Source organism: Hippocampus zosterae, chromosome 1, assembly GCF_025434085.1.
Source record: "Hippocampus zosterae strain Florida chromosome 1, ASM2543408v3, whole genome shotgun sequence".
NCBI classification, from domain to species: Eukaryota; Metazoa; Chordata; class Actinopteri; order Syngnathiformes; family Syngnathidae; genus Hippocampus; species Hippocampus zosterae.
The window spans coordinates 602,235-627,071 of record NC_067451.1 but is presented as its reverse complement, the minus strand read 5'-3'; the positions used below and the strand labels follow the sequence as shown (position 1 = coordinate 627,071).

General features: G+C 48.5%; 2 protein-coding genes across 3 annotated transcripts; one reads left to right on the top strand and one right to left on the bottom strand.

Annotated features, from left to right (window-relative positions):
* Positions 1–3,720: 3,720 nt before the first annotated feature.
* On the top strand, positions 3,721–5,552 carry LOC127595578 (histone H2A.Z). Its single transcript, XM_052057183.1, has 5 exons — positions 3,721–3,883; positions 4,161–4,238; positions 4,318–4,431; positions 4,968–5,097; positions 5,186–5,552. Exons 1-5 carry the CDS (start codon positions 3,881–3,883, stop codon positions 5,245–5,247), a joined length of 387 nt encoding a protein of 128 aa, XP_051913143.1. The 5' UTR covers positions 3,721–3,880; the 3' UTR covers positions 5,248–5,552.
* A 5,779-nt stretch (positions 5,553–11,331) lies between these two features.
* Positions 11,332–24,727, bottom strand: mllt3 (MLLT3 super elongation complex subunit). Of its 2 annotated transcripts, XM_052057017.1 has the most exons (14): positions 24,495–24,727; positions 23,598–23,778; positions 18,134–18,216; positions 17,922–18,065; positions 17,530–17,568; positions 17,055–17,183; positions 15,243–15,794; positions 13,679–13,748; positions 13,420–13,473; positions 13,124–13,265; positions 12,912–13,008; positions 12,663–12,722; positions 12,511–12,582; positions 11,332–12,309 (listed from the first exon to the last, which is right to left on the bottom strand). In XM_052057017.1, exons 1-14 carry the CDS (start codon positions 24,504–24,506, stop codon positions 12,178–12,180), a joined length of 1,767 nt encoding a protein of 588 aa, XP_051912977.1. In that variant the 5' UTR covers positions 24,507–24,727; the 3' UTR covers positions 11,332–12,177. The 2 variants fall into 2 exon arrangements, with proteins under 2 accessions (XP_051912977.1, XP_051912986.1); XM_052057026.1 differs by lacking the exon at positions 13,420–13,473 and having other exon boundaries at positions 24,495–24,726.
* Positions 24,728–24,837: the final 110 nt, after the last annotated feature.

The window sequence follows — 24,837 nt, the reverse complement described above, 5'->3', positions numbered from 1 at the left end:
ATCACAGAGCACCCGAAACAAATGTGATTTCTCAACGTGCCCTGCTGGAGACAAGTCCAGTGTTGACTTCCTCATCTTTCTCGGCCAAAACGTGCGTCCTAATGAGGAAAAAATGCGATGGATAAATGCAAATCCATTGTGAGCAGGACAGCATTGTCGCCTCCATTAATGTTTACTATCTTCTCTCTTTCAGTACCAGATGACTGACACCCACACCCACACCCACACCCACACCCACGCCCACACCCACAAACCACATCTATTTGCATTGTCCTCTTCATCCAGCCCACTCTTTAGCCCTCGTAGCCCCCCTTCCTCCCAACCCCTGCAACCCCATTGGACCATCTGTTAAGTGCTGCAGGACCCCCCGGCTGCAAATGGGACTAATGTGCACAAAAGTTGGGAGGGGGGTCCACGCATATGTCAAAATCCCTTCCGAGTCACGGATCATCTCATTCTGTCTACTACGCGTCTAAATCAATCTGGGACAATAATGCCGACCCAACAGGCTTGGTGAGAAATGTCGATGAGGAAATGCAGTGGCTGAAGGACGTTTTTTTTTTTTTTCTCACTGTGCGTGATGTCTTCTATCGGGTCGCCCTGGAGGCCCGGCGCAGAAAGGCTCGGACTTTCTCACGCTCTTAGCGTGTCCCTTCTTCCTCTGGGCCCTCAATGTCACTTCCTCTTGCATCCTCCGGAAGGGATTGTGTCAAAGTGGCCGTCTTGAACTACTTACAAGTGCCGTGCCAATGCTTGTTGTAATTTTTTTTAGGGGGCAGGGCTTAATGGTGGGGTACACCTGGGACTGGTTGCCAGTCAATTTAGATCAGGGGTGTCCAAACTTTTTGCCAAGGGGGCCAGATTTTATGTGGTAAAATTTCGGGGGGCCGACCTTGGCTGACATTCTTTACATTGAACAACAATATTGTTCAACAAATTTTAGTAAGCCAGTCTGTTTCACATTTCCATTTTTATTTTAATTTCAACTATCTTAAGAATTTCTTTTGGTTCATTTGAAACAGGTATATCACATGCAACTGCTTATTCACTTGACTTTTTCTTAAATAGAAGTCTCCTGAGTGCAAATTGATTGATTTGAAACATAAAATGTATGACCATGACTTTTCAATAGTCACAAAACGTTTGACTCGAACAACGGGGAAATGAACAAGCAATACACATATCCACAACTGCAAGGATCATTTGAAATATGACGTATCAGTCAATAGAAACACTGAGTGATGTCTTGTTAACTCGTGAGTGATGCCCTCTAGTGTCTAAATGCTCTTACTCATTTAGTGAATGCTATTACTCGTTTAGCCACTAGAGGGAAGCAGTACTCTATGAAACATCACTCCCCAGTCTACGAGACCTCAGTCAATGCAACACGTGTTCCATTGCGCCCAACCTGCGGGCCAGACGGCACTGATTTTATGACAGGGGCCGAGGGCCGGATGAAATTCGGCCGCGGGCCGGATTTGGCCCCCGGGCCGGACTTTGGACATGCCTGATTTAGATTTTCTAAGAAGAACCCAAGCTTTGGTTAAATTGACTCCCATCTCCTCAAAATTCGCAGCCACTGTACGTGGCGAGTGGGTTGGACAAACGAGCCGTCAGTTTTCCGTGAGCGACAGCGGCGGCGCGCAGCAGAGTGTTCTCGGGGGTCAAGGGAGAAAGTGACTGTTTGCAAGAATGAGCGGCACGTGACTTATGCTGACTGGCTCCAACAACTGCTGGGCATGTGGCGCGGCAAGCACACGCGCCAGCATTTAAAGTGTCTCTGAATTTGGACACGTTTTTATTTTCACATATCTGTCAAGAGACGCAATTTTGTAGAAGTGGATGCAAGTTCATGCTGATGGGGGGGGGGGGGGGGCAGTAGGGGGGGGGCAACCAAATAATATCCATCCATCCATTTTCCGAACCGCTTGATCCTCACTAGGGTCGCAGGGGGTGCTGGAGCCCATCCCAGCCGTCTTCGGGCAGTAGGCGGGGGACACCCTGAATCGGTTGCCAGCCAATCGCTGGGCACACAGAAACGAACAACCATTCGCGCTCACATTCACACCTAGGGACAATTTAGAGCGTCCAATCAGCCTGCCACGCATGTTTTTGGAATGTGGGAGGAAACCGGAGCACCCGGAGAAAACCCACGCAGGCCCGGGGAGAACATGCAAACTCCACACAGGGAGGCCGGAGCTGGAATCGAACCCGGTACCTCTGCACTGTGAAGCCGACGTGCTAACCACTGGGCTACCGGGCCGCCCACCAAATAATAATAATAAATAATAATAAAAATGAACTCTAAAATGTACAGAGAGCCAGCGAAGGGATGCCAGAGTAGGAGTGAAGTGGATACGAGTACCAGTCAAGAGGCCAGCAGCAGCATTCTGGAGCAACTGCAAATGCTTCGTGGAGGACTGGCTGACTCCAAAGTAAACTGTAATCCTACGAGGGTGAATGATCGTTTCAAAGTGCTCTTGAGACAGGAGAGGCTTGACTTGAGCCAGCTGACGAAGATGAAAGAAGCTACATTCGACAACGCCACTCATTTGCCGCTCCAATTTAAAAATCACTGCCTTGTTGAAGACCCAAGCTCCGGACTGCTAAAGGGGTGGGATCTACAAGCACCGCGAGGACCAAACATCTTAACTTCTCTTTTCGTTGAAATTTGAGGAAATTCAGTGACATCCTCACGATGATATTCTCTCTCTTTTTCTCTCTTACACACACACACACACACACACACACACACACAATTTTAAGAGGTCACTGGACATTGAACATTGAGCTTTTACTGCCATCGTGTGGCTATTTTATTGATTTCAGATGGTGCACCGGGAGTGCGTAATTTTTTTGTCTATATTCGGCCAGGTTAAAAAAAAGGCCACCTGTGCAGATAAAACATGTAAAATAGTCAATTCTAGGAACAAAATAACTTTGCAATCTGATTAATTACAGTTAATAAAACCACTGTTTTACAAATACTATTGCAATTTCGTGACATAATCCACCCATCCATCCATTTTCCAATCCGCGTCTCCTCGGGAGGGTCGCGGGGCGTGCCAGAGTCTCTCCCAGCTGACTTCAGGCAGTTGGCGAGGGACACCCTGAACTGGTTGCCACCCAATCGTGGGGCACACGTAGACGAACAACCATCCGCGCTCACACTCACACCAACGGACAATATCTTGCCACCCATGTTTTTGGAATGTGGGAGGAAACCGGAGTACCAGAGAAAACCCACGCAGGCACGGGGAGAACATGCAAACTCTACACAGGGAGGCCAGAGTCGGAATCGAACCCTACACCTCTGCTAGTGAGATAATACAAAATAAATGGCAAAAAACATACAATGATTTTCTTATGCAGAAAAAAACAGTCCGAGTTCGCCTGACCTCTGCAGAGTCACACAGGTACGGTGTCATTGTTGTCCATTGCCCACGCTGTCATTTCATTTTAAGACTACAAAAACTGCCACTGGAATTCTCTTTTCGATTTCGTTCAAATGAAAATTACATTTGAGAAGATAGTGCCGATGGGATTCAATTGTGCGATTCGCATTAAAGTTCCACAAACAAAAATTTGGCGTTTGACATCGAATAAAACTACATTACCCATAATGACTCAAGCGAGGAAACGAGTCTCTTTTTCCCGCAAAACTCAATCTTGTCCCGCTGATTGGCTGAATGACCTTCATGTACAATATGATTGGCATAAACTTGTCCTGGTTGCGAACCCGGATGTAACTTGTCTATATAAGTAGGGACAATTGTAGGCGGGGATTGTAGTTCAAACCGTCCGTTGAGATATTAGGGTTTATTTTTTTTTTAGTTAGCTTTTGTGCTCCAGCGGCCCGGAACTATTCGAAGAATTAATCATGGTAAGTTCGTTTTACTTTCTGTGTGAGCCACGGAGGTGCATTTTTTTTAAACGCTTCTCCGAAACCTGGCTTTAGAATGCGCGCCGATGCGTTTGTATTCCGCGAGACTAGTTCCACTTAGCTTAGCATACTTAGCTTAGCTTCGATTTTTTTTTTTTTGCGAGTGAGCCATACAAATATGGCGCTAAAAGTCGCCGCTGGCCGTTTGGTTTCATTTCTACCGAGTGGCGTCAGCTCGTGAATGCGGGCTTGCTTGCCTGTTTGCTCCCACCCGCAGGCTGGCGGCAAGGCGGGCAAAGACTCCGGAAAGACCAAGACGAAGGCGATTTCGCGCTCTCAGCGAGCCGGATTGCAGGTTCGCTCGCCATTCATTTGTTCCGCCAGACTCTCGTCGGGCTCCAAACTCAACTTCCTCCCGTCATTTCGCTCCTCAGTTCCCGGTGGGACGTATCCACAGGCACCTCAAATCCAGGACCACCAGTCATGGCCGGGTTGGAGCCACTGCAGCCGTGTACAGTGCGGCTATCCTTGAATACCTCACCGCCGAGGTAACTGTACCCCGTTTGCTTTCGAGGTGCTCTTTAGAAATTGACTGATTGGAGGGAAGGATTACACAAGGATGCGATGGTGGGATCGGAGGAAACACGGGCGTCGTTCGTGATGATGGCATGAAAATGGAGAGGTACGAGCATATGACTGGCCTAAGAACAAAACTGGAAAGGATGCGTGGAAAAGAAAAGTGTCTGAAATTAAGGGTGGGCTGGAAGGATGTTTGCCCGGGGATGGGTGGAAGTAAGTCATTGAGTGGTAACAATCACGTATGTGTGCCGTTGGGAGGAAAATGTGGACTGTCAAAGAGGAAATGTGGAAGGAAACAAGGATGTATGTCATAAGGAAGAAAAGGACGCAAGATGAGAAGGAATGGAAGAAAGTTGCAAAAAGTGTGTAAGAGAGATGACAAGGATAGAAGGACGCAATTGAGATGGAAGGGAGCAAGGAATGAAATGACTGCTGAATGCAAGTGTGCGGGATTCTAAGGAAGGGGGAACTTGGGACTTAAGGCTCTCAACTATTGGCCTTTCAGGTTCTGGAACTGGCCGGGAACGCTTCGAAAGATCTGAAAGTGAAGCGTATCACCCCCCGCCACTTGCAGCTGGCCATCCGAGGAGACGAGGAGCTGGATTCCCTCATCAAGGCCACCATCGCCGGCGGGGGTGAGACGGCGACAGCGGCACCGCAACCCTCAGCCGCATTCTTTGGCCACGAGCTCCATTTATTAAATTTATTTTTTTTCCTTGACAGGAGTGATCCCGCACATCCACAAATCTCTGATTGGAAAGAAGGGCCAGCAGAAGACTGTATAACGGGCAGCGTGAGGGGAAGTCCTCCAGAAGTTGCGCCATCTCAGGACGACTTCTGCATCACGCCCTCTTTTTTTTTTCTTTTTTTTCTCCTCGTCTTTAGTGTAGAACACCTGTAGGAGTCAAGTTTGGTTCCAGCTTGCATCTACTCACCTGGGGGTATTTTTTTTAAAAAGTGGCTTCAAAGAAGCCCTTTTTTTTTATTTTTTCTTTCGTGGTGCTGCAGTCCCTATTAATTTGCCCTTTTTTATGTATGTTTGTGTGGCATTCCCTTGTTAAAGTGGTGTTTTAATAAAGCCCTCAAGAGGCACGTGGGTCTGTCTCTGCTTCCTAAAAATGTTTCATGGTTTGAGCCTGTATTTCACATTTGGGAATTTGACCCACAATGGTTGGCAGTCCAAAAAAATGAACAATCAGACCGTGAGAATTTTATAATTTGAAATGAAGCAATTTGGGGTGGGCGAGTGGTTAGCGCCTCAACCTCAGTGCCGGAGCGCAGTGTTCGATTCCGGCTCCGGCCTCCCTGTGTGCATGCTCACCCCGTGCCTGCGTGGGTTTCCTCCCACATTTCAAAAACCTACACGGTAGGTTTTGTGATCAGTCTACATTGTCCTGAGGTGTAAATGTGAGTGCAAGTGGTTAATTGTTTTTGTGTGCCCTGCGATGGGCTGCCGACTGCCCAAAGACAGCTGGGAGAGGGTTGGGCACGTGCCGAGACCCTCCTGATGGAGAAGTGGATCAGAAAATGGATGGATAGGGCAATTTGACAGACAATATTGCATCTCAAAAATATATCCTGTTAAATGTGAAAATACTGTTTTGCAATGAAAAACAGACTGGAAAGTTTTTAACGCTACAACAGAATATTGCTTAAGAACATTAATTACCGCTTCCAATGCATATAACGGCAAAGTATTGTGTCCAGGTGTCGCAGTGACCGACTGTACATAGACATCTTTACATGGCTGCAGCTGTTGGGAAAGCGCTGAACATAAAAAAAACAACTCATAAAACGACAAAACTGTCACGATTGTGTATCGACATGATACATCTTGCGTGAAGTGGTTATCGATGAAAGTGTATGTTCAGATTTCATTTCCAAAAATCCTAGGGCCAAGTATTTTATTTTTTAAAACTGACTGGCACTGTTTGGCACTCCAAAAATGTTAGTGTTGAAAATAAACTGAAGTTTAAGAATGTCAGGCTTGGGCGACTCGCAAGTATGAAAATCCTCCGTCAGATGGCACTAGTTCACCAACACATCAAATATTTCACAAATCAATGAAGCACAAGTGGAGCAAAACGGCTTGGGTGAGGGAAAAAGTCCGATCAAAATTCAGATGTATGTTTTCAAAAAAAAAAACTGTAAAATTTGAGGAACCCCCCCCCCCCACTCCAATCATACTCTTTTCAAGATTAAAGTAGATCACATGAGAACAAAGGTAAACCTTTGCAAAAAAAAGCATAATTGAGATTCAAGTAAAGTACAGCACTATTCCCAGCATAAAGACAAGTCATATTTTCCACATTAATATCCTAATATCACGATTTGATTGTATATCATTGCCCTGCAAAAATGTCACATTTTTTATGTCATGCCAAATTATCCGTATCATAATGAATATGATATGATCGGTATTTTTGGTTCAGTTTCTCGTGTTTTCTGGAGGAAAAAAAACATTATTTTAGGAATGTTACAATAATACAAAAACAAACAAAAAACCCATCATATTTTTCAGAATCCAAGTCAATATTTACCAAATCCAAATATTGCCAAGAAGTCGTGTAATTTCATGAAAACGAGTCACACATATTTGGGGGATTCAAGTAACGATTCAAGAATTTCTCCAGAACAAAGTCCTGTACCCCCAAGAAAAAGTAGTACATTTTCCAGATGAAAGTTATCATTTGTGTGAGACGAAATGTCGAACATTATCAACATTGAAGTTATAATATTACAATACTATTGATAGATTCCAAAGGAAAATGTATCGCTTCCAAATAAATAGTCTTCAATTGTATTGATCTTTTAGCCGAAAAAACACGAGTCAACCAATGGCACGTGTGAGACTCGGTCGAGCTAAGTTTTTACTGCGGGTGGGGCGGTTGAGCCAGACTCGTTTTTGTTGTCCAGTTCAAGTTCGGTCAATGGCATCGCGGTGTTTGGTAGATGCTGAACCAAGTCTGCTAGCTTGACGCTAACACACAATGAGAACCGCCATTGACAAGCTAACAAAACTAGCATCGGCGTGATGCTAATTGAAAACACCGCAATCCCCAAAAGGGCTTGAAGCAACACACGAAGACAGACCATACAACAACGGTCGCATATATGTATTCTTTATCCCGTGTGGAAAACAATCAAAATGACAGCAGTTTTGAGGCGATGGTCTTCTTCGGTGCCTGTATCGAATGTATAATACTGCCCCCTCGTGGCCAAGACGTACACGCAACTACCACGCGTTTATGAAAAATATCGATTGTTCTTAAAAAAAGCAGGCTTTCCAGATTTTTGTTGCCGTTTTTTGGAGCGCTAAAACGAAATTATAGCATCTGAAATACTTCAGTGGGGAAAGCCAAAGACATATATGACCATTTTTGTGTGACGAATCGGACGTTAAGGCACTGCACTGCTTTCCAGTGTCCATTTGTGCACTGGGCGCATTTAACAAAACACGAAGCAGCCCAGCCTTTCCGCCATGAAGGTCAATTGGGAAGACATGTGGTCTGCGTGTGTTTGGTTGGGGGTCTTTTTCATTTGGTTCTAATTCAAGCAGAGGAAGTGAAGTACTTAGCTCCAGGGCGGACTTTCTTGATGCTCTCTGGAAGCTATTAGGCCTCATGTGGCCCCGCCACTGGGGAGACGACACGCATCCGGGCCTCGTGACAACCCCCCCCCCCCCCCCCCCCCGCTGCTCTTTTTTTTTGCACTCGATTCTACGCCGCGATCTTCCAATGTAAATCTCAAATCCTCCTTTCCCAGTGAAATGAAGGGAAGCGCCATGAATCTGTTCCAGTCGACAGCAAACGAGGAAAATAGCGCTCCGTAATATTGTACTTTATACAAACATAACGGAACAAGAAAACGGTCGGTTACTGGTCTTCTTACCCTTTTTCATTGGATTGTTACGGCCTGACAATATTTTCCACACAAAGTCGACTATAATTATGACTTTTCTACTGTCAGCGATAAACTACGTCCAGCTGTAGATATTCCAAAATTTCCCGGATTTTGTTTTTTCTTCGCCCTCCAGCGAGACGCCTGACAACTCCAGTGTTTCTTCCTCCCCCCCTCCAGATTTCTTTCAGCTTCCTTGTTCTCGTTCCGACTCGGGACTATGCGGCAACAGGTGTTTGGGAGCAGCTGAATGAGGGCCTCCATTCTAGACTCTTCTCGTCGCCCATCACACATGGCCGACTTATCAGAACGGACACAATGGACGCGGCGACCACACTGGGCGCGCCGAAAATCACCATCAGGGGGATGAGATTCAGAGAGATTCGCTCTGCCGTTCTCCTCCATCTCCTTTCCTGTCGGACTTTGGCATTGTCTGCATGTGTGTGTGTGTGCTCACACAGTCTTTGTGGGCTGGCAGGGTCACGGTTCGCCGGGCCGCCTAGATCCATCAAGAGGAACAAAGCAGGGGTGGGGCGCAGCGGGGAAGAAACAGTGCCAAACCGCCTGAAATCAAAGACCGCGTTCAAGATTGTGATCCCCTCCAGTAAGTTGGACTCTATTTTGGGGGGGGGGGGGGGCGGGGGTGAGAAAAGGGTTCAAAACAAGGATTTGATCCAGCAATGCCTCTGAGCCTCACAAAATCTGCTTGCTTTTGTTCCTGACATCCCTTGATTTGATTTTAGCTCGCCTAATTTGTGTGCCAGCTACAATTCCACACGGGGAAGCCGACAGGGTACAAATGCGAGCCCGACCTACATACTTGGCCAATAAAGATGATTCCGATTCTGATTTGGTGGTCATAGTTTGTATTGTGTAGGAACAAAAACGAGCGGCATCGATCGAATAATCCTTCTGGTTCGCCGCTTTCGCCACCAGGGGGCAGTAAGACACAGTCGCCTCCCCTCGGCTTGTCCAAGCTCTTCACAGAGGACGAAGAATATGTGAGCACGGTTCCATTGTCCGTCTGCACCCGTTGCCATTTGTATGCAGGCGGGAAATCCCCAGCGTACGGCTTTGCTACTTTCTAGGCTAAAATAAGGCCACAGCAGACAGTTTCGGTTTCAAGAAAGAAAAAAACGCCTGTTTAGAGGCTTTCATCTGCAACCTTCATCTAAAACTACATAAATCAGAATTAAGCTGATAAATTTGATACATTTATTAAATATAGTAAGACAGAATTACATTGCTAAATGTATTACGTGTAGTTATGACATGCAATATCCATTATGAATGCAAGAAAATCGACATAAATGTGCTAGAATGTGTATGTATATAAACATACCGAAAGTTGTTGTGAATGTCATGTTTGCGAGGTGGTAGTGGACCCCAAAAAGCAGGCGGGAGCGAGGAGCAGGGTGTACTTGACGATTCGTATTAATTAAACATAGAGAAAACTAAATCCAAAACAAAGTCCAGGGTATCAAACAAAAATCATGACTGAAGATAAAACATAACAGCAACCGAAACATGACTGAAACAAACGTGATTGTGGCAAACAAACATGACAGTAGCAAAGAGCAACAATGACCCGACAACGAGTAGTCGCCCGGGAGTCCTTTTATAGCCACTAATGACCTAAAGACAAACAGGTGTGCAGCTGCAGGGAAAAGCCCCACAGTGCCACCTGTTGGTCACAAACCAAAACACGACAGTAAAAATAGCCAAGTATAGCACGCATTAGGGTAAAAGCATTTGTGGATATGCAGACGTTCTCCCTTTTATTTTCCGATTGAAAAATGATCAATTGATATATGATTACATAACAAGGGGCAGGACTCGATAAGATTTGACTTCTTCCTGCTCCTTTGAACATATAATTGTGCTGTACGATGACGGTTTTCTTTTCCTTTCTTACAATTTTACTTCCCTTCGCTTTCTGTCAATTTATTACTTGTACTGTATATTTTTGTCTATATTGTCTTTACGTTTCCTCGATATTTTGAGCCATCTAAGTAGTAGAAGTATATCGACTATGTTGATGTTCAATCCAATATTTTCTTTCAGGGTGGTCCAACTTCCACCTTCCAGGAGGAAGGGCAGACAGCTCCTCATCCTCAATTTAGCTTTAATGACTTCCTCAAAGTGCTTTTCTGACTTAGTGGGAAAGGGGCGGGGCTCGGGGTGGGTGGGGGGCGGGGCTGTCTCCTTAGCCTTGGCCTTGTGCCAGAGTGACAATCAAAGTCTCTTCTGTAGATGAGTTCAAAGGTCCCCGCCAACTCCCCTTCTTCCTTCTTAACCTGAAAGAAAAAAAAAACAGGATGGTGTCCCGCTGGACCCCCGCCCGCCTCCAACGCAAGAACGCTCCATTCTTTCCCCTCATTAATGACTCCGCCTTGTCAGAGAGTCAATTCATCGGTGAGTTTTGGCAGTCATTAGTGTGAATGACATGAAGTGGCCCGATGAAGAACACAGACACAATTGTGACATAACACTGGAATGACCTGAAGTTGGATGCTCCCGATTTGGAGAGCCGCTGCCTCGGGATTGTTAATTTCCTTGCAGGGGGGACAGATCACTCGTCACCCGTCACTCGTACTGACCGGCCAAGACTTCCCAGAAATTCCCGCAGCTCCTCCCGCGTTGCTCTCGGCAGCCCCCCTGAGCTTTTTCTCTATTTTGCAGGGCGGCCCACCGTTGCGCCAGATTTCCTCCGCTTGGCGCCGACTGAATTCGCCGTCTTCCGTCCGCTCCTGAATGACACCTCGAAGCAAAATCAGACCTCTGCTTGCGATACAATTGTCAGGAAAAGCCTACTGGAACATCGCCGATTTGTGTGCGGCCAGGCGGCAGGTATGTGCCGATTGATTACAGTCAACACGGGCTTGAACGTGATTGGTTAGTTACGAGTCAGTGGAATTAGTTATGCACGTGATTGCGTGTATTTTATATCCACAAAGCAGCCACGTTGCTCATCTCATCTGTGCACCATACAGAAGATTTATTGTACGTCCTCAAAATACGCAAGAAACCAAGATGAAGGCCCCCCACATGCCGAAAAACCAAAGACATTTGTCCTTCTACGCTGAGCTCTGGAGGCCACGGCTGCCAGTCAAAGAAAAATAAATATCCCGGTCATCATACACCCCCGCAACGGCATCATTTCGTCCGGCCAGTCGACACGCTTGCCGCCGAGCGGGATAGAAGCACGGGAAGCGGCCGTCGGGCCCCCCCCCCCCCCCCCGAGTAGCCCGGCTGGCGCTCGACATGACCGCTCGTCACGTTGCCGGCGTGGTTTCCTTGCGCCGCCGAGCAGCTCGTCAGTCGCAGATTTTGGTCCACCCCAAAAGAAACGCGAGCCTGGACACGACTCGCCCAAACGGCGCTCGGACGACTGCGAAAAGGAAAACGCCGCCGGACCTGGCGAGCGTTTTCTTGATGACTTTGAAGACGAGCTGGCGCATTGCGCGACACCTGCCGGGCACGGCATTTTGCGGTGGGATTCCGCCCGCTGCCGAGTGCTCCGACAAAGGCCTCGCCTTTCTTTTGCAACACGCGCGCGCAGGCGCGGGCGAATTGAACTTCAATAAATAAGCCGCCGCGCGCTTCCAGACAGACGTGCGCGGAAACTATCGTCACGCGCACATCTCATCTCCACATTTCTCCACATTCGGGGAGGCTCCTGGGCGCGATCGGATGGCTGAATAAGCCCCGCCCCCTTCTCTTCACTTTGGACACCGCGTCCGGTACGACCCCCAAAGCGCAACACGGAGCTGGACCGACACGTCCGGAGAGGAGGCTGCCGGCCGCTCGCAACTTCAGGACGGTCCGGAGGTGTCCAGGTAACTCTGGAGCTTCCTGACTGTGCTTCTGTCCAAGGAGCAAAGGTCAAAGTCAAAAGTGGTGTTTGTGATGTGGAAATGGCCCGTCTCTTCGATGAGGTTGACAATCTGGGAAAAAAAAAGACAGGCAACGGACACTGAGCAAAGAGGACACTTTGCCCGGGCCAGCCTCCGCAGAGAGGTTGGAGGGGGCGTGGCGTGCCGCGGTGCCACGCCCACCAGAGCGGCGGCGGCCGGCGTGTCTGCTTTGCAAAGCGGGGCCCGCCCCGGAACGGCAAGGGAAAGCTTTTCCCAGCGTCGGGCGTTTACCTGTTGCAAGATGTGACCTTCCCTCAAGGTCATCAGCCGTTTGTGCAGCTCCACCAGCTCGTCCAGGTAGGCCTGCAAGGCGGACACAGCGGCGCCCGGTCACTCTGGCCTTGCCGGCTAGCGCGCGGACCGACGCGGCCGCGTTGACAAACCTTGTCACAATCGAGATTTTTGCTTCTGTCCTGCTTGCCGGGACTCTTGACATCCAGCACCTGGCGGAGGCGAGATCAAAGCAGTCTCATCACAAACCGGACGCTCTCCTCCAAGCGGTACGTCGGTCGACGCGGAGGATAAGGAACATATGCCGGTGAGTGTTTTGCTACGGCGCGCCTCCGCGTGCCGTCGCGCCGGCCGGCATGGATTCCGATGGCCCGCTGATGGGCCAGAGGAAAACCGCTTACCTGGTTATTTGCGGTCTTGAATAAGGCCGGGGCGTCGTGGCGTGAAGGCGGCGAGGGGGCGGATTCGTCACTCTCGCTGCCGTCGCTCAAACTGACCCTTATCGCAAAGTCACAGGACGGCGCAGTGAGTCGATTATGCCTCGGCGCTCGCGCCAAGAGACGGTTCGGACCATCGGGAGCTTTTGAGCTTCGCGGCCGGGGGAGGGGCCAACCTGCGCTGGTGGTGCGAGACGTGGGCGGGCGCCGGCCGCTCGGCCTCGGAATCCAAGTCCAGGTCGTCCTGGTCCTCGGAATTGTCGTCGCGGCGCTCGTCCGAGTGCAGGTCCCGCATCACTGACTGCAGCGGGCCGAGTACTGGGCGGGAAGAAAGACGAGCGGAGTGAGACGGCCTGTTGCGCTCGGCCCATGGAAAAGCAAGGGGGGCGGGGGGGGCAGAGAAAAAGCAACTTCCCCCAAAATCCAGTATTTTCAAATACTGGATTTTGGATTTAATCGGCTGAATGGTTACCTGTGTGGGTGGCGTCAGGAATAGCCACCCGCTTTCTGACAATCAAATCCACCACTGCGTCCGGGGGCGACACACACACACACACACACACACACACACACACACACACACACACACACACACACACACACACACACACACACACACACACACACACACACACACACACACACACATCAACTTGGCATCCGCCGCCAAGTTGATCATCACCGACGCGGCGAGCGGCGACGCCGCCCCAAAGTTTCACCGCATCCGTTACCTTGGCGTTTGTGGCGTGCGGGCGCAAAGCCGGAACTGGAGCTGGAACTGGCCGGGCTGGGCTGCTCGGACTGCCGGGAAACAAACCACAAAAGAAAGAAAATGAACATGCGGGCGCAGCTTTTTCATGGAAAGCGGCGTTGAGGAAAAAGCCAAGCGGAGGTGAAAAGAGGTCCAAAGCGCTCTCCGGGAAAAAAGTGCCGCACGGAACAAAAGGCGCGAGGGGGGGGGGGGCCGGCAGAGGCGTCAGCAACGGAACACAGCTGGTCCTCTCTGTGGCTTTACGGCGCACGGGCCGCAAATCTTGCGCCGACTCCTTTTTCAAGGCCTTTGTTGTGCCTTCCTCAAAGCCACAAAGCAGCCCCCCCCCCCTTCAAAGGGAATCAATTGACTTTTAGTTGCAGTTTGAGGACACCTTCGGAACAGCCCCCCGACCCCCCCGCCCCTTCCCCCTCGACCCTAACCACCGGCGGCGAGCGAGGAGAGCAAATCTCCCGGGAATGAGCTGCTATTTTGGTTTTGCTTTTCCTAGCTTGTTCCGCGGGGGCAAAGCCACAATCCAGACGGCGATTGTGAGGCGAGATGCGGTTCTCGTTGCCAGAAACGGACTCGGAACCGTCGACGCACATCAAGCTCAACTTGAATAAGTGCGGTAGAAAAAGTGGATGACTAAAAAAAAAAAAAAAAAAAATCAGAGTGGAATTCCTTACAGAAAATTCCGCTCTGCAAATTCCACTTTTTGAAGCCCTTCTCCCCCCCCCCCCCCCCGAGAAAACGACTTGCACGGACGGAACCAAGACGCACCGGCATCCATAAAAAAGGAGCGCATCCTGCATTCCAAAGAAAGTTCTTTCTCTAGGCAAGCGGCAGAGGTAGCGCAAGGGCACCGCCACGCCGCCGCTATTGTCGTGCTAATCGCCGCGGTCGATTGGCGGTCTTCTCAGGTGCCGTAAAAGCATAAATCCCCCCCCCCCCGTCTACTATTTGGCTCGTTTTATGGCGACACCGAGTCGCAAACGTCAGCCCCCTTTGACAGGAATCAGATCGTCTCCGGAGACCGAGATTTGTGACCCAAGGGCCCGATCTTGTGTTCCAATCAAACTGCGGGCCCCCGTTGTCCAGTTCCTGGTGCGCAGCCTTCGCACCGAAGGCTCCGACGCAGGCCCCCCCGCAGCCAAGCGCAGCAGCCCCATAAAAGCAGATTCTCTTCCAATTTTATAGCCCCGCAACACCAACAAGCGACCGCCAACAAATCCCCCCCCCCCCCCCCCCGGAGGCGAAGAGGATTTGATCTTTGCGCACGTGCTTCACTTGAAAGTGAAATTCCTTCGACGCCACCGCGCCGTGACACGGACGGAAACAAACGCGACTCTTCTGCGGGGTCCCAAAAGATTTTTCATGAAAGTTTGGTTTGGTTTTGACTTTATCCAGCCGGCGGTTCGCTTAATCTTAATTTTAGTTTGGTTTTAATATACGGCAGCTTTGTCGATGTTTTGAGTTGGAGTTATTTTATGCGGTTGGCTTCTCAAAAATAAGCTTGCGCTTCGCTCTCGTGTCCAACTTACGTCCGACTTGGTGGACTCCATGTCGGAATCGTTGGGTTCCATCGCTTCGGGGAACGGCGGAAGCGCCGACGCCTTCCGGTGCGCCGCGTCGTCACCTTCTGGATGCATTTTAGCGCTTTGTGGCCTGTCCTTCAGAACTTTCTTGTCGGAATGTTGAGCGTCGGAGCCGGATGTCTGCTTCCCGGACAAATCCCCGAATCCCCTTTTGCGTTTTTTGGTGACATGATTGTCCCCGTCGGGGGCGGAGAGTCGCTTGTTCGCTCCGTGGTGCGACACCTCGGCCCGATGAGATGAAGACTTGGGTTCCTTGAATCCCATTTTAGGGTTGCTATTCCGAAGCGGCTGGTTCTCTTTGGGTTTTCTGGAAGGTTCTTTCGGGGCTTTGCCGGACTCCCAGCACGCGTCTCTGTAGTCCTTCAAGTCTTTTGACGGCTTGTCCTTCTGCTCCTTGGAAGGCTTGTGCAGTTTGGAGAAGCTGGTGGTGCTGTTGCTGTTGCTGCTGGCGGTTGTGGCCGTGGTCAGAAGGCTGACGCCGCTTCCTTTGGAGCCGTCCTATTTCAAACAAGAATTCGAGATGACTTGACGTTAGCGTGTCTTAAGGAGGCAGTCGCATCTCGGCTGCTGGGCCAATCTGAAGTGAGACTTCAGTTCCCAAGACGGCTCAGGCAAATAACTCAACTAAAATGTGTTTCTAGAGCACTTGAAAACAACCACCGCTGTACACAAAATATCAACAGGATAAGATGTCCAAGGACCACTGGGACCAAACATCATCAGTTCTGTCTTATTTTCATTAAAATTCAAGGAATTTAGTGCCATCCGGGTCTTGAAATCCTCCAGGCAGGATAAAAGTGGCATCCATGAGAAAGTGTCTTTTTTGCTCAGCAGGACATCGATCTGACGCTCATCCACATAGTAGTGGAAGGAAATGCCATGTTTCCTTAAGACGGAATCCAACGGGAGCAGATACAGTGACAAAAGCAGAGGCCCCAGAATTGAGCCCTGTGGAACACCACACAACAGTGGGGCAGTTCGTGACTCAGAGCAGCCAAGGCTTGGAAACGGGCCTAAAATTTGAGAGTACGTCTTGATCAAGGCCAGGTTTCTTGACATTGACCACCCCCCCCGCCTCAATTTTCATCTTTTAAATTGATGAATTTAAAAGAGCCAATACTGGCCGAGGTTGGGCCCTCGTAAAATTTGAAGAATAGTTTTTCCATGACATGAGAAAGCAATATATTTCATAGGTAAGCGATAGAATGGTCTGCTTCTGGAACCAAGGCTGCTTACGTGCTTTTCAACAGCTCCACAAGCACTTTTTAACGTGGAGCGGAATGGCGGCTTCGAGGGGAAAAAGAGGAAATGAATTGTTTGTAATGACCGGGGGTTGGTTGGCCCAGGGTCTCACCTCGGGCCGTCTTGCCAATATTTCATCCATGCAATCAAGCCATTAAAACAGTCTAGACGACGGGGTGTGTTCCAAGTCCCCGACACTTCCAAAGGCCTTTTGAGATTGTCTACGGGTTTGTGACCCGAGGACCTTGAGGGTATAAAAGCTGCCGGCTCATTCCAAACTCGAGCATGCTCCGTCACAGCAGTCAAGCCAACCCCCCCCGTGGCCGAATGTAAAATAAACCGTTTCGTGCACAGGCCAGTGAAGCGGGCGACGTTTGGGTTGCCAGTAAGTAACAAGGAGACCAGAAAACAGGACAACGTTCCATCTGACAAGACAAGATGATGTGTGGAAACGCAGATGGACAACTTGGAAGAAGGTGCCACGGGTCAAAGGCTGTTGGTGGACGTGTCACTGACCTTGGGCCCATGGGAGCTTTTGCTCTTCCTTGGCTCAGAGAAGGCGGACGGCAAGGAGCTGTTGGGAAGCGTCGGGAGCTTCATGTGCGGCCCAAACAAGGACGTCGAGCCCTCCTGCATGACCATCACCTGCCGGAAGAACAGCGGACCTTAGCCGTTAGCTTGTCCCCTGGTTTCTTCAATTGGATTGTAATTTTTTTTTTTTTTTTTAATTCGGGAAGTTTTCATCTGTTTTTAGTGTGTTCATTTTTATTTTTCTAAAAATGCTTTGTTTTAGTTTAGCTTTCATTAGCTAAATTTGTTTAAATGTAGAGCTATGTTATCATCAGCAAGATTAAACACACGCATGCACGCACACACACACACAGACAGAAATTGTAGTCACTCCTTGTATGAAAAACCAAATCATGTCTCGCAATGATGAAAAACGAAGACTTGAAGGCCAACGACTATTTCTGCACGATTGAAATCTTACTTTCGAGTCCTCCGAGGTGCGTTTGTGCGGATCCCGTTGCTGTTCAAAGAAAAGACCAGAGAAGTTGTTAGCACGTTCCTCACGATCGAGTCGTTTTCATTCGACGTTGCGTGCGTGCGTGCGAGGTGAGGCTTTCGATTGCGCGACGCCGAGCGGGAATGCGGCTTTGCCTTTGAAGGCCACGAAAGGCGCGCAAGCAAAGTAAACACAGAGCACTTAGCTCGGGGTCATAAAAGCCGCAGACGACAGGGGGTCTTCTGTGGGCCGGCAGATAAAATGGAAACTGCCGCCGCTTCCCAGCAGCGGGAAGGACTACGCAGAAGCGCGACCGCAGGATCCGTCCAGAACGGATGGCGCGGAAGACAAAAAAGGGGAGAGCGGCCGCCACCTACCCCGCCAGCTCGCAGGAGCTTGCGCCGAAACTCTTCCGTGGGATTGTTGAAGGTGAGTTTCTCGCAGCGGAGATGATTGACAGGCGGGTGGCCCTCCAGGTGGAGGAAGAGGTCGTAGTCGAAACGGACTTTCTTCGGCTCTTCCTGCAGCCACAGCGGTCAAGCGTTGGCATCCGTTTCGGGAGCAAAAAAGGAATCAACGTTGAACGTACCTTATTCCTGAAGTAAACTTCAATCGGCAAGATGAAGCCGGCGTATCCCGACTCCTCCACTTTGTACGGTGGATCCTTGCAAACTTGCAAACAAAAACAAAAAAAAGGGAAGAGTTTCATGCAATGACACACTCAACAAAGCCTTTTCCTCACCGGGGGCTAATTTTCAGTCCCGCTTCCATTCCTGTGCTCACCAATCAAAAGGAAAAAAATAAAAATAAAAATCAGCACCTGTCAGTCATGCCAGCGGGCGGAAGCCCCCCACGCACCCCCTCACCCCTTCCCCCCATGGACTTCTCGGATAAACAAACTCCACTTGAGCTCAGGTGTTCTTGGCTCAGAGGCGCATGTTTGTCAGCCTGTTTTCCCGGCGGACGGGAGCGCAGAACATGCCGGGAGGGAGGCCTGAGACACTCCACGCTAGGAAAAAGAAGCCCTTGCAGGCAAAGCCCACGACATCGCTGAGCAAATATTTGGGGTTGGAGATAATTGTGCGAGGGGGGGGGTCATATTCAAAGAGAGACCCATTCAACATGTTGAGGAAACGATGGGCATGCTGACACACTGGATGACTGGAAAAAGAAAAAAAAAACGCTGCTCCGAACACACCTACAAAAAATATACAGGGCGTCCTCTGTCCCTGGAGCAACGATGTAAAAAAACAATACGGACGCGAGTCGGAACGCATCGTCGTCGTCCTCTCTCTCTAAAATAAGCTCACGCAACAGTCAAGTCATTCTCACCGTCCTGTGTTTGCATGAAAAACACTTTGAGACAGAAAAATGTCAATGTGATAAAACTGCGGCACGGGGGGCCTACGCGGCCCGCCATCCATTTTTGAGCGGCCCATCAAAATATGGAAATTATTACAGCAATTAAATCATAAGAAGATCTAATGATTGTGATCATAAAATGAAACTAGCAAAGAAGATCTAATGATCATGATCATTAAATGAAACCAGCAAAAAAAAAAACTTTTTTTAAGCTTTCCGATAATAATCCTCCTTTGGGTGAAATCAAGAGTGATCAGTTCAGTTCAGTTTTACTCTAAGGGTGTTTTTTTTGTTTTTAATTTTTTATCCACATTTTCTACAGGCGCTACCACAAAAAAATCATTGACCCCAACGCAATCTTACGCCAGGCAGTGGACAACCACAAACCGACGCTAATGCAACAGTGAAGTCATCATTACTCTTAGGCTGTAAGTATATTTGCAAAACAGTAAGTACGGCAGGAATGATGCGTGCCTTGTGACGAAATCTTAGTGATCACTAAACTAGGCCAACTAAGTACTCAAGTGCAGAAGTAAATCATGAAAAAAGTTGTATGAAAACTATTTTCAGGCTATTTTTTTAAAAAAGCCCTCGCCTGCATAATCATCGATTGCCGTCATTCCAATGCTGCGCCGCTCATTCCAAGTCCAACGTTCCAAAGTTCAAAGATGCACGCTTCCATACTTGTCTCACAGATTGTACATATTTCTGGAAATATATAGCCGACGCCATTACCGCGTGGCGATAAAGCCAATCAACGTGTCAGGGCGGCGGAATTGAGCGGTCACAAAGTAACCGCTGACCTGGAAGAGAAAATTAGCGTTTCTTTCTTTGCACTCAAGTCCTGGTGTTCCAGATGAGATGCCAATCACAGAACAATGCCAGTCACTCTGCATTTGGCCTTTCTGCACAGACTGCCTTGTAATGAGGCCGGCCCGGACAGCGAGCTTAAAGGGGTAAGGAGGAGGGGGGGTAAAAAAGACTGGCACCCCAAAAAACCAAAAAATAACAAAAACCACTCCCTCCACTTTAATCTGAATGCCTCAACTGTGGATGTCCAATCAATGTCCCCAAAAATACACCAAATGAAAAAACGGACGGACAAAATTTTCAACAGGTACTTCAAAGTTTTTGCTCACGCCGGCTGTTCCACGTCAAACGTGACCCGAGTCTTCTACAATGTTTCAAAGCGTGCGATAAACAAAGGAAGATGGCGGTAAGTCAGGATGTACCGTTCCCACTTTTTGGAAGACCAAGCACAAGTATAGCTACATTTTAGTACTTGCCGATACCGAGCAATTGATACTTGATGATAGATGCACGTTTTGCACTTGCTATGAATACAGCCAAGAATGACGCTCTCATTTGTAAGCGAAGCTTCGAATCAGTTTCATGTACAAAGGGCTACCTGGGAAACTTTAAAAAACGGTCCGTGACGCGGAGGGCCCCGACAATGGTGGGCGGTGATTAGCGACGCAGCACGCTTGAACAGGCCCAGTCTTTTAAAAACAACCTCGCACTATGTTGTCTTAGCAGACCCCGGTTGACCCAAACGACCCGGCGCTAATCAGCTAACAGCGAGACCGGACAACGCAAACGGGCGCGAGATTAATGGGGCAAGATTAAAAGGCCGACTCTCCGAGAAAGATCCAAGTTTGCGTCGTCAGACAAGTCACTCGGAAGACGCGCCGCAGGTGGCCCGTCTGGAGAAGTTCGGCGATGGCCAGCGGGGGGGGGGGGGCTTAAGACAAAAATGCTTTCAGCTCAAACGCTTTTGGAAAGCGCTCGCTAACGTAAGCGGCGGCGGCCGTCGGAATTGAGCTGGCGACACCGAAGAAATGACCCGAAGGCGGAACCATCTCAAAATGATTGGCGGGCGGCTCATCGGCTGCCCTTTGACCGGCTCGTGGCAGATCCGGGGTCAATATGGGCCCGTTTGGCTCTGCCGGACTTTGATCTCGAGCACGCTAACTTGACCAAGACAAAAAGACCACCGATAAGAACGATTGCTCTTTTTGCGGTGCGCTTATTTCAAGTCGCGCCCGGCCGCCCGGTTGAGGGCAAAAAAAAGGACTGAAAGACGCGGCAAGAGACAACAAGGCACATAAAGCGCGCTCCACTCATTGAGTGAAGCCAGGGAGAGCCGGGATTTACGGCTCAGTTCCTGTTCTTAGGTGGTGGCTGCCCCCAAATGCCCACCCCCCTACCCCCCACCTCTGGGCTCCTTTCATGCTGCCTGCAACACTCAGTCCGGAACTTTCATTCCTCGGCTTGCCTTTGTATTGCACTTATTGCATGGGAGTTCTTTTTTCTTTTTTTTCTTTTTTTTTTGAGGGGGTGGGGGGAAGTTCTTTCCATTGTATGGGGACAGAGGTGGGAAGTAACAAATGCTCAATTTTGGGGGACTCAAGTAGATTTGAGCAGCATTTCATTTTCGGACCACACTTGACTTTTACCGCCTTCCATTTGAACAAAAGACTTTATTGACGTCTTGCATGTCAAAATAGGCTCGCTGCTTTTTTTTTTTTTTTTTTATCCCCAACATCTGCACAAGACAGAACGGAAATCAATACATAAATAAAATAATAAACAGAGAAATGTCACATTGGGGGCATAAAAAAAAAAATGATGAGAATGGTGATGCAACAAATTCGCACGGTTTCATGGAAAAATATTTTTGGATGACGGCTCCAGAATTCGGTGTGCCAAATGCGTTTTCTATGAAAGCAATACTCAAAATTAGGTTTAAGGTTTCTTTTTTTTTTCCAGACAATGTCCCCCCCACTCTGAAGAGAAAAACTCTTACCTGGCTGACAGTTTTGTCTGTCGCTTCAGCCTTCATCGGAGCTGCCAATACTTCCTGGTGACGTCTTATTTTGAAGGTTTCTCTACTATTGACAACTCCGATGAAGGCTGTAGCAACGACCGAAACTATCAGTCGGGGATGAGTTTTTTTTTTTTCCCTCTTCACAGAAGAAAAGAAAAAAAAAAAAGCATCTTAGCGCTAATATGCTCCATTTTTAATTCATTCAATAATTCATTTTCCATTCTGCACTTCAGAATAGCGCTCTCAAACAGACCGCAAAATAACAAAAGCATTTTTTGTGGAAAGAAGCTCCGGCTCATTTGGACACGGAGCATCTTCGACGTGCGCGCGCATCAGCAAGCCGCAAATGAAACCATCGATGGGGGGCATGGAGGAAGCTAAAGAGGCTTGGTGCCAGTGCTTAACAGAGGCCAACAGACAGCCAGGGGCCAAACATGTTGGACCAATCATGACGCCATCAGACTGTGCGTGTGTGTGTGTGTGTGTGTGTGTGTGTGTGTACGTATATACTGTCGACAAGTTGGCCAACACTAAGCTCTTTCTTCCAGGAATGGGGATAACGTCGCCATTAAGTGCTGGCCACAGAGTCATTTTCAAGACTGGCATCTCAGCCTTCAACGAACGCGCCGTCCCTCCGTCTCCCCCCCCTTTGAGCTGAGGCCATTACATCCCATCAGTGGCGCCGTGAATAAAGCATTAAAAAAAAAAAAAACGCACTGTGTCTTCCTTGGCTCCTGTCGAGGAGCCATTGCCAATAGGATGTTCCCATGGCAACAGTCGAGAACAGTTTGAGGTAATAATGAAGCAGTGGCATCCTTTTTTTTGGGAGGGGTAGGGGGGGCGGGGGTCTCTTAATGTGGCGGGAACACCGGCAAGAAGGAGGCGTCAGTTTAGACTCCGGCTTGGTGCTTGCCGGTCGTAAGCGGTGACACGGAGCCCAACAAAAGACTTGGAATTGGGCCCGCAAGTGTGCCGGGCAGCAATGAGATTCCATTTTTTGGTATTGTAAAGTGTCCTTGGGTGTCTTGAAAGGCACTTATAAATAAAATGTATTATTATTATTATTATTATTATTGCACCTCCAAATGTCTTCAGAATGCGATTAGCGCCACGCTTCAACCCCACACGAGCATAATAATTGTGTGTATGATGACTGTTTTCTCTTGCCTTTTACTATTTGACTTGCCTTGCTTTCTGTCAGTTTATTACTGTGTATATCTTTTTATGTTCAATAAACAACAACAACAACAACAACACGATACTGCACCGGAATTCATTCATTCTTAAATGAACATGAAAAATGCTCATTTGCCGTTCATAGCCACGAAACTGGGGAGAAATCTGAAGAGGTATTTTAGTTGCGAAATTGGTCTTTGCGCTTAAATCAGGTACACACGTTAGGATAAACTCTCTGATTTGAAGCCCATTTCCCCACTTCCAATCAAAATTGACAAGCGGCCATTTATCGATGATTCTTTTATCTCGGGGTGTGGGGTGTGTTCAGACAGATGGTGACATACCAATAATCAGGCCAATTTTGAGCCGCAATTTCAGCGTTCCTTATCAAAGTCACCAAAAGTTACTTGATCGTCTTTAAAAGACTGTCCTGAGCTTTTGTCATTTGTTTGACACCCCCCCCCCCCTTAGCCCCTCCCTCCCTGGCTCCCACCCACCTACCTTGAAGGGGGACTTGAATCCATCAGCCCAACAGAGCTGAACACCAAATCCTTTTCATCACAGTTTCCCTAACCAGCACAACTTATTCGCCTTTTTTTCCAGAGGAGTTTAAAGTTCACAGAGGTCGACAGTGAGCGGCAAACATCTACAAGGGCAGTTAAAAAGTATGAAAATCAACTGGGCTCACCTCTTTTTGGTTTCGGGAAACTCTCGTGCAAGTGAAAGACAACTTTCTCCACAAAGTGCTGAATGTTGCTGTGCTCCGGGCCCCGGACAAACACTATCCAGTCGTGCGTGAAGCCTTCCACCGTGGGTTTCTTTCGGAACTGGGCGCGGTGGCCGAGTTCGAGTTTCACCTGAACGGCGCCCTGGGAAGGGAGATGTTTGATTTGTCATCCTCGGGTAAATCATAACTCATCTGTGGCAAGGTTTGAAACATTTGCTTAAGCATTAAAAGTCAACTTTTTTCAGGTGAAACGTACTACTTCGGAAATGCTCAACTTCACTGAACGCTGCATCATATTGAGGGTTACTAATATGTTGCTAAGCTTGGAGAAGGTGCATTTTTACACCAGTAACATGGTATGCGAACAACCCCCCCCCCAAAAAAAAATTGACAACAGACTTGAATTGAGCAGGTGTACCCATTGAAGTGGTCGGCAGAGCAGACTTCTATTTGACTTGGGGAAGGGGAAAAAATAACGAGTACATTCAAATCACACACAAGTCAGTACAGTGGAAAAGAAACTCCCCAGTTAGGAATAACATCACATCACAAGACAGGGGAGTAACGAGGACTCTCCATTACACTTAAGAGTATTTTGTAAACTTGAATATGGATGTGACTATCCAAGTCACCAAATAACTATTTCGGACTCAGGGGAAACCGTTTGGGAATACATACTTTAAGACCGTGGGGGGGAAAAAAAGGCAAAGATAGCGAGACGTACAGGCTAAAGCTAGCCTGCTGGTCAAATCCTTTTTACGGAGTGAAAAGGACCGACTCCTCGGGTGTGACATATACAAGCATTGCCTTCATTAAGGCAGCCGTGCCGGCCCCGAGCCCCCCCGAATGGCTACTCACCGAATTGGCCATTCCCGAGGCCCCGCGTTACTGCGTTTTCATGGAGACGGAGTTGGGAAAGAGAGTGCAGCCAGGTAAATCCAATCCGCGCGTGACCACAGACATGATCGCCACTCACTGCGCTCCAAGTCACATTCAAGACTTTCCAAGACTCGCCGGCGGTCAAGAGACCAGATAGAAAACAATACACGTCCGATAGAGACTTTCAAAATAAAGCAAAGTCAACCGACGTCGCGCTTACCTGTATTGAGCATGATTTATTTGATAGTCAGGAAAATATAACCAAAATAAATTAAATATTTTTGTGGCATCGATGCTCGTTTCATCATTTACACTGTTCCAA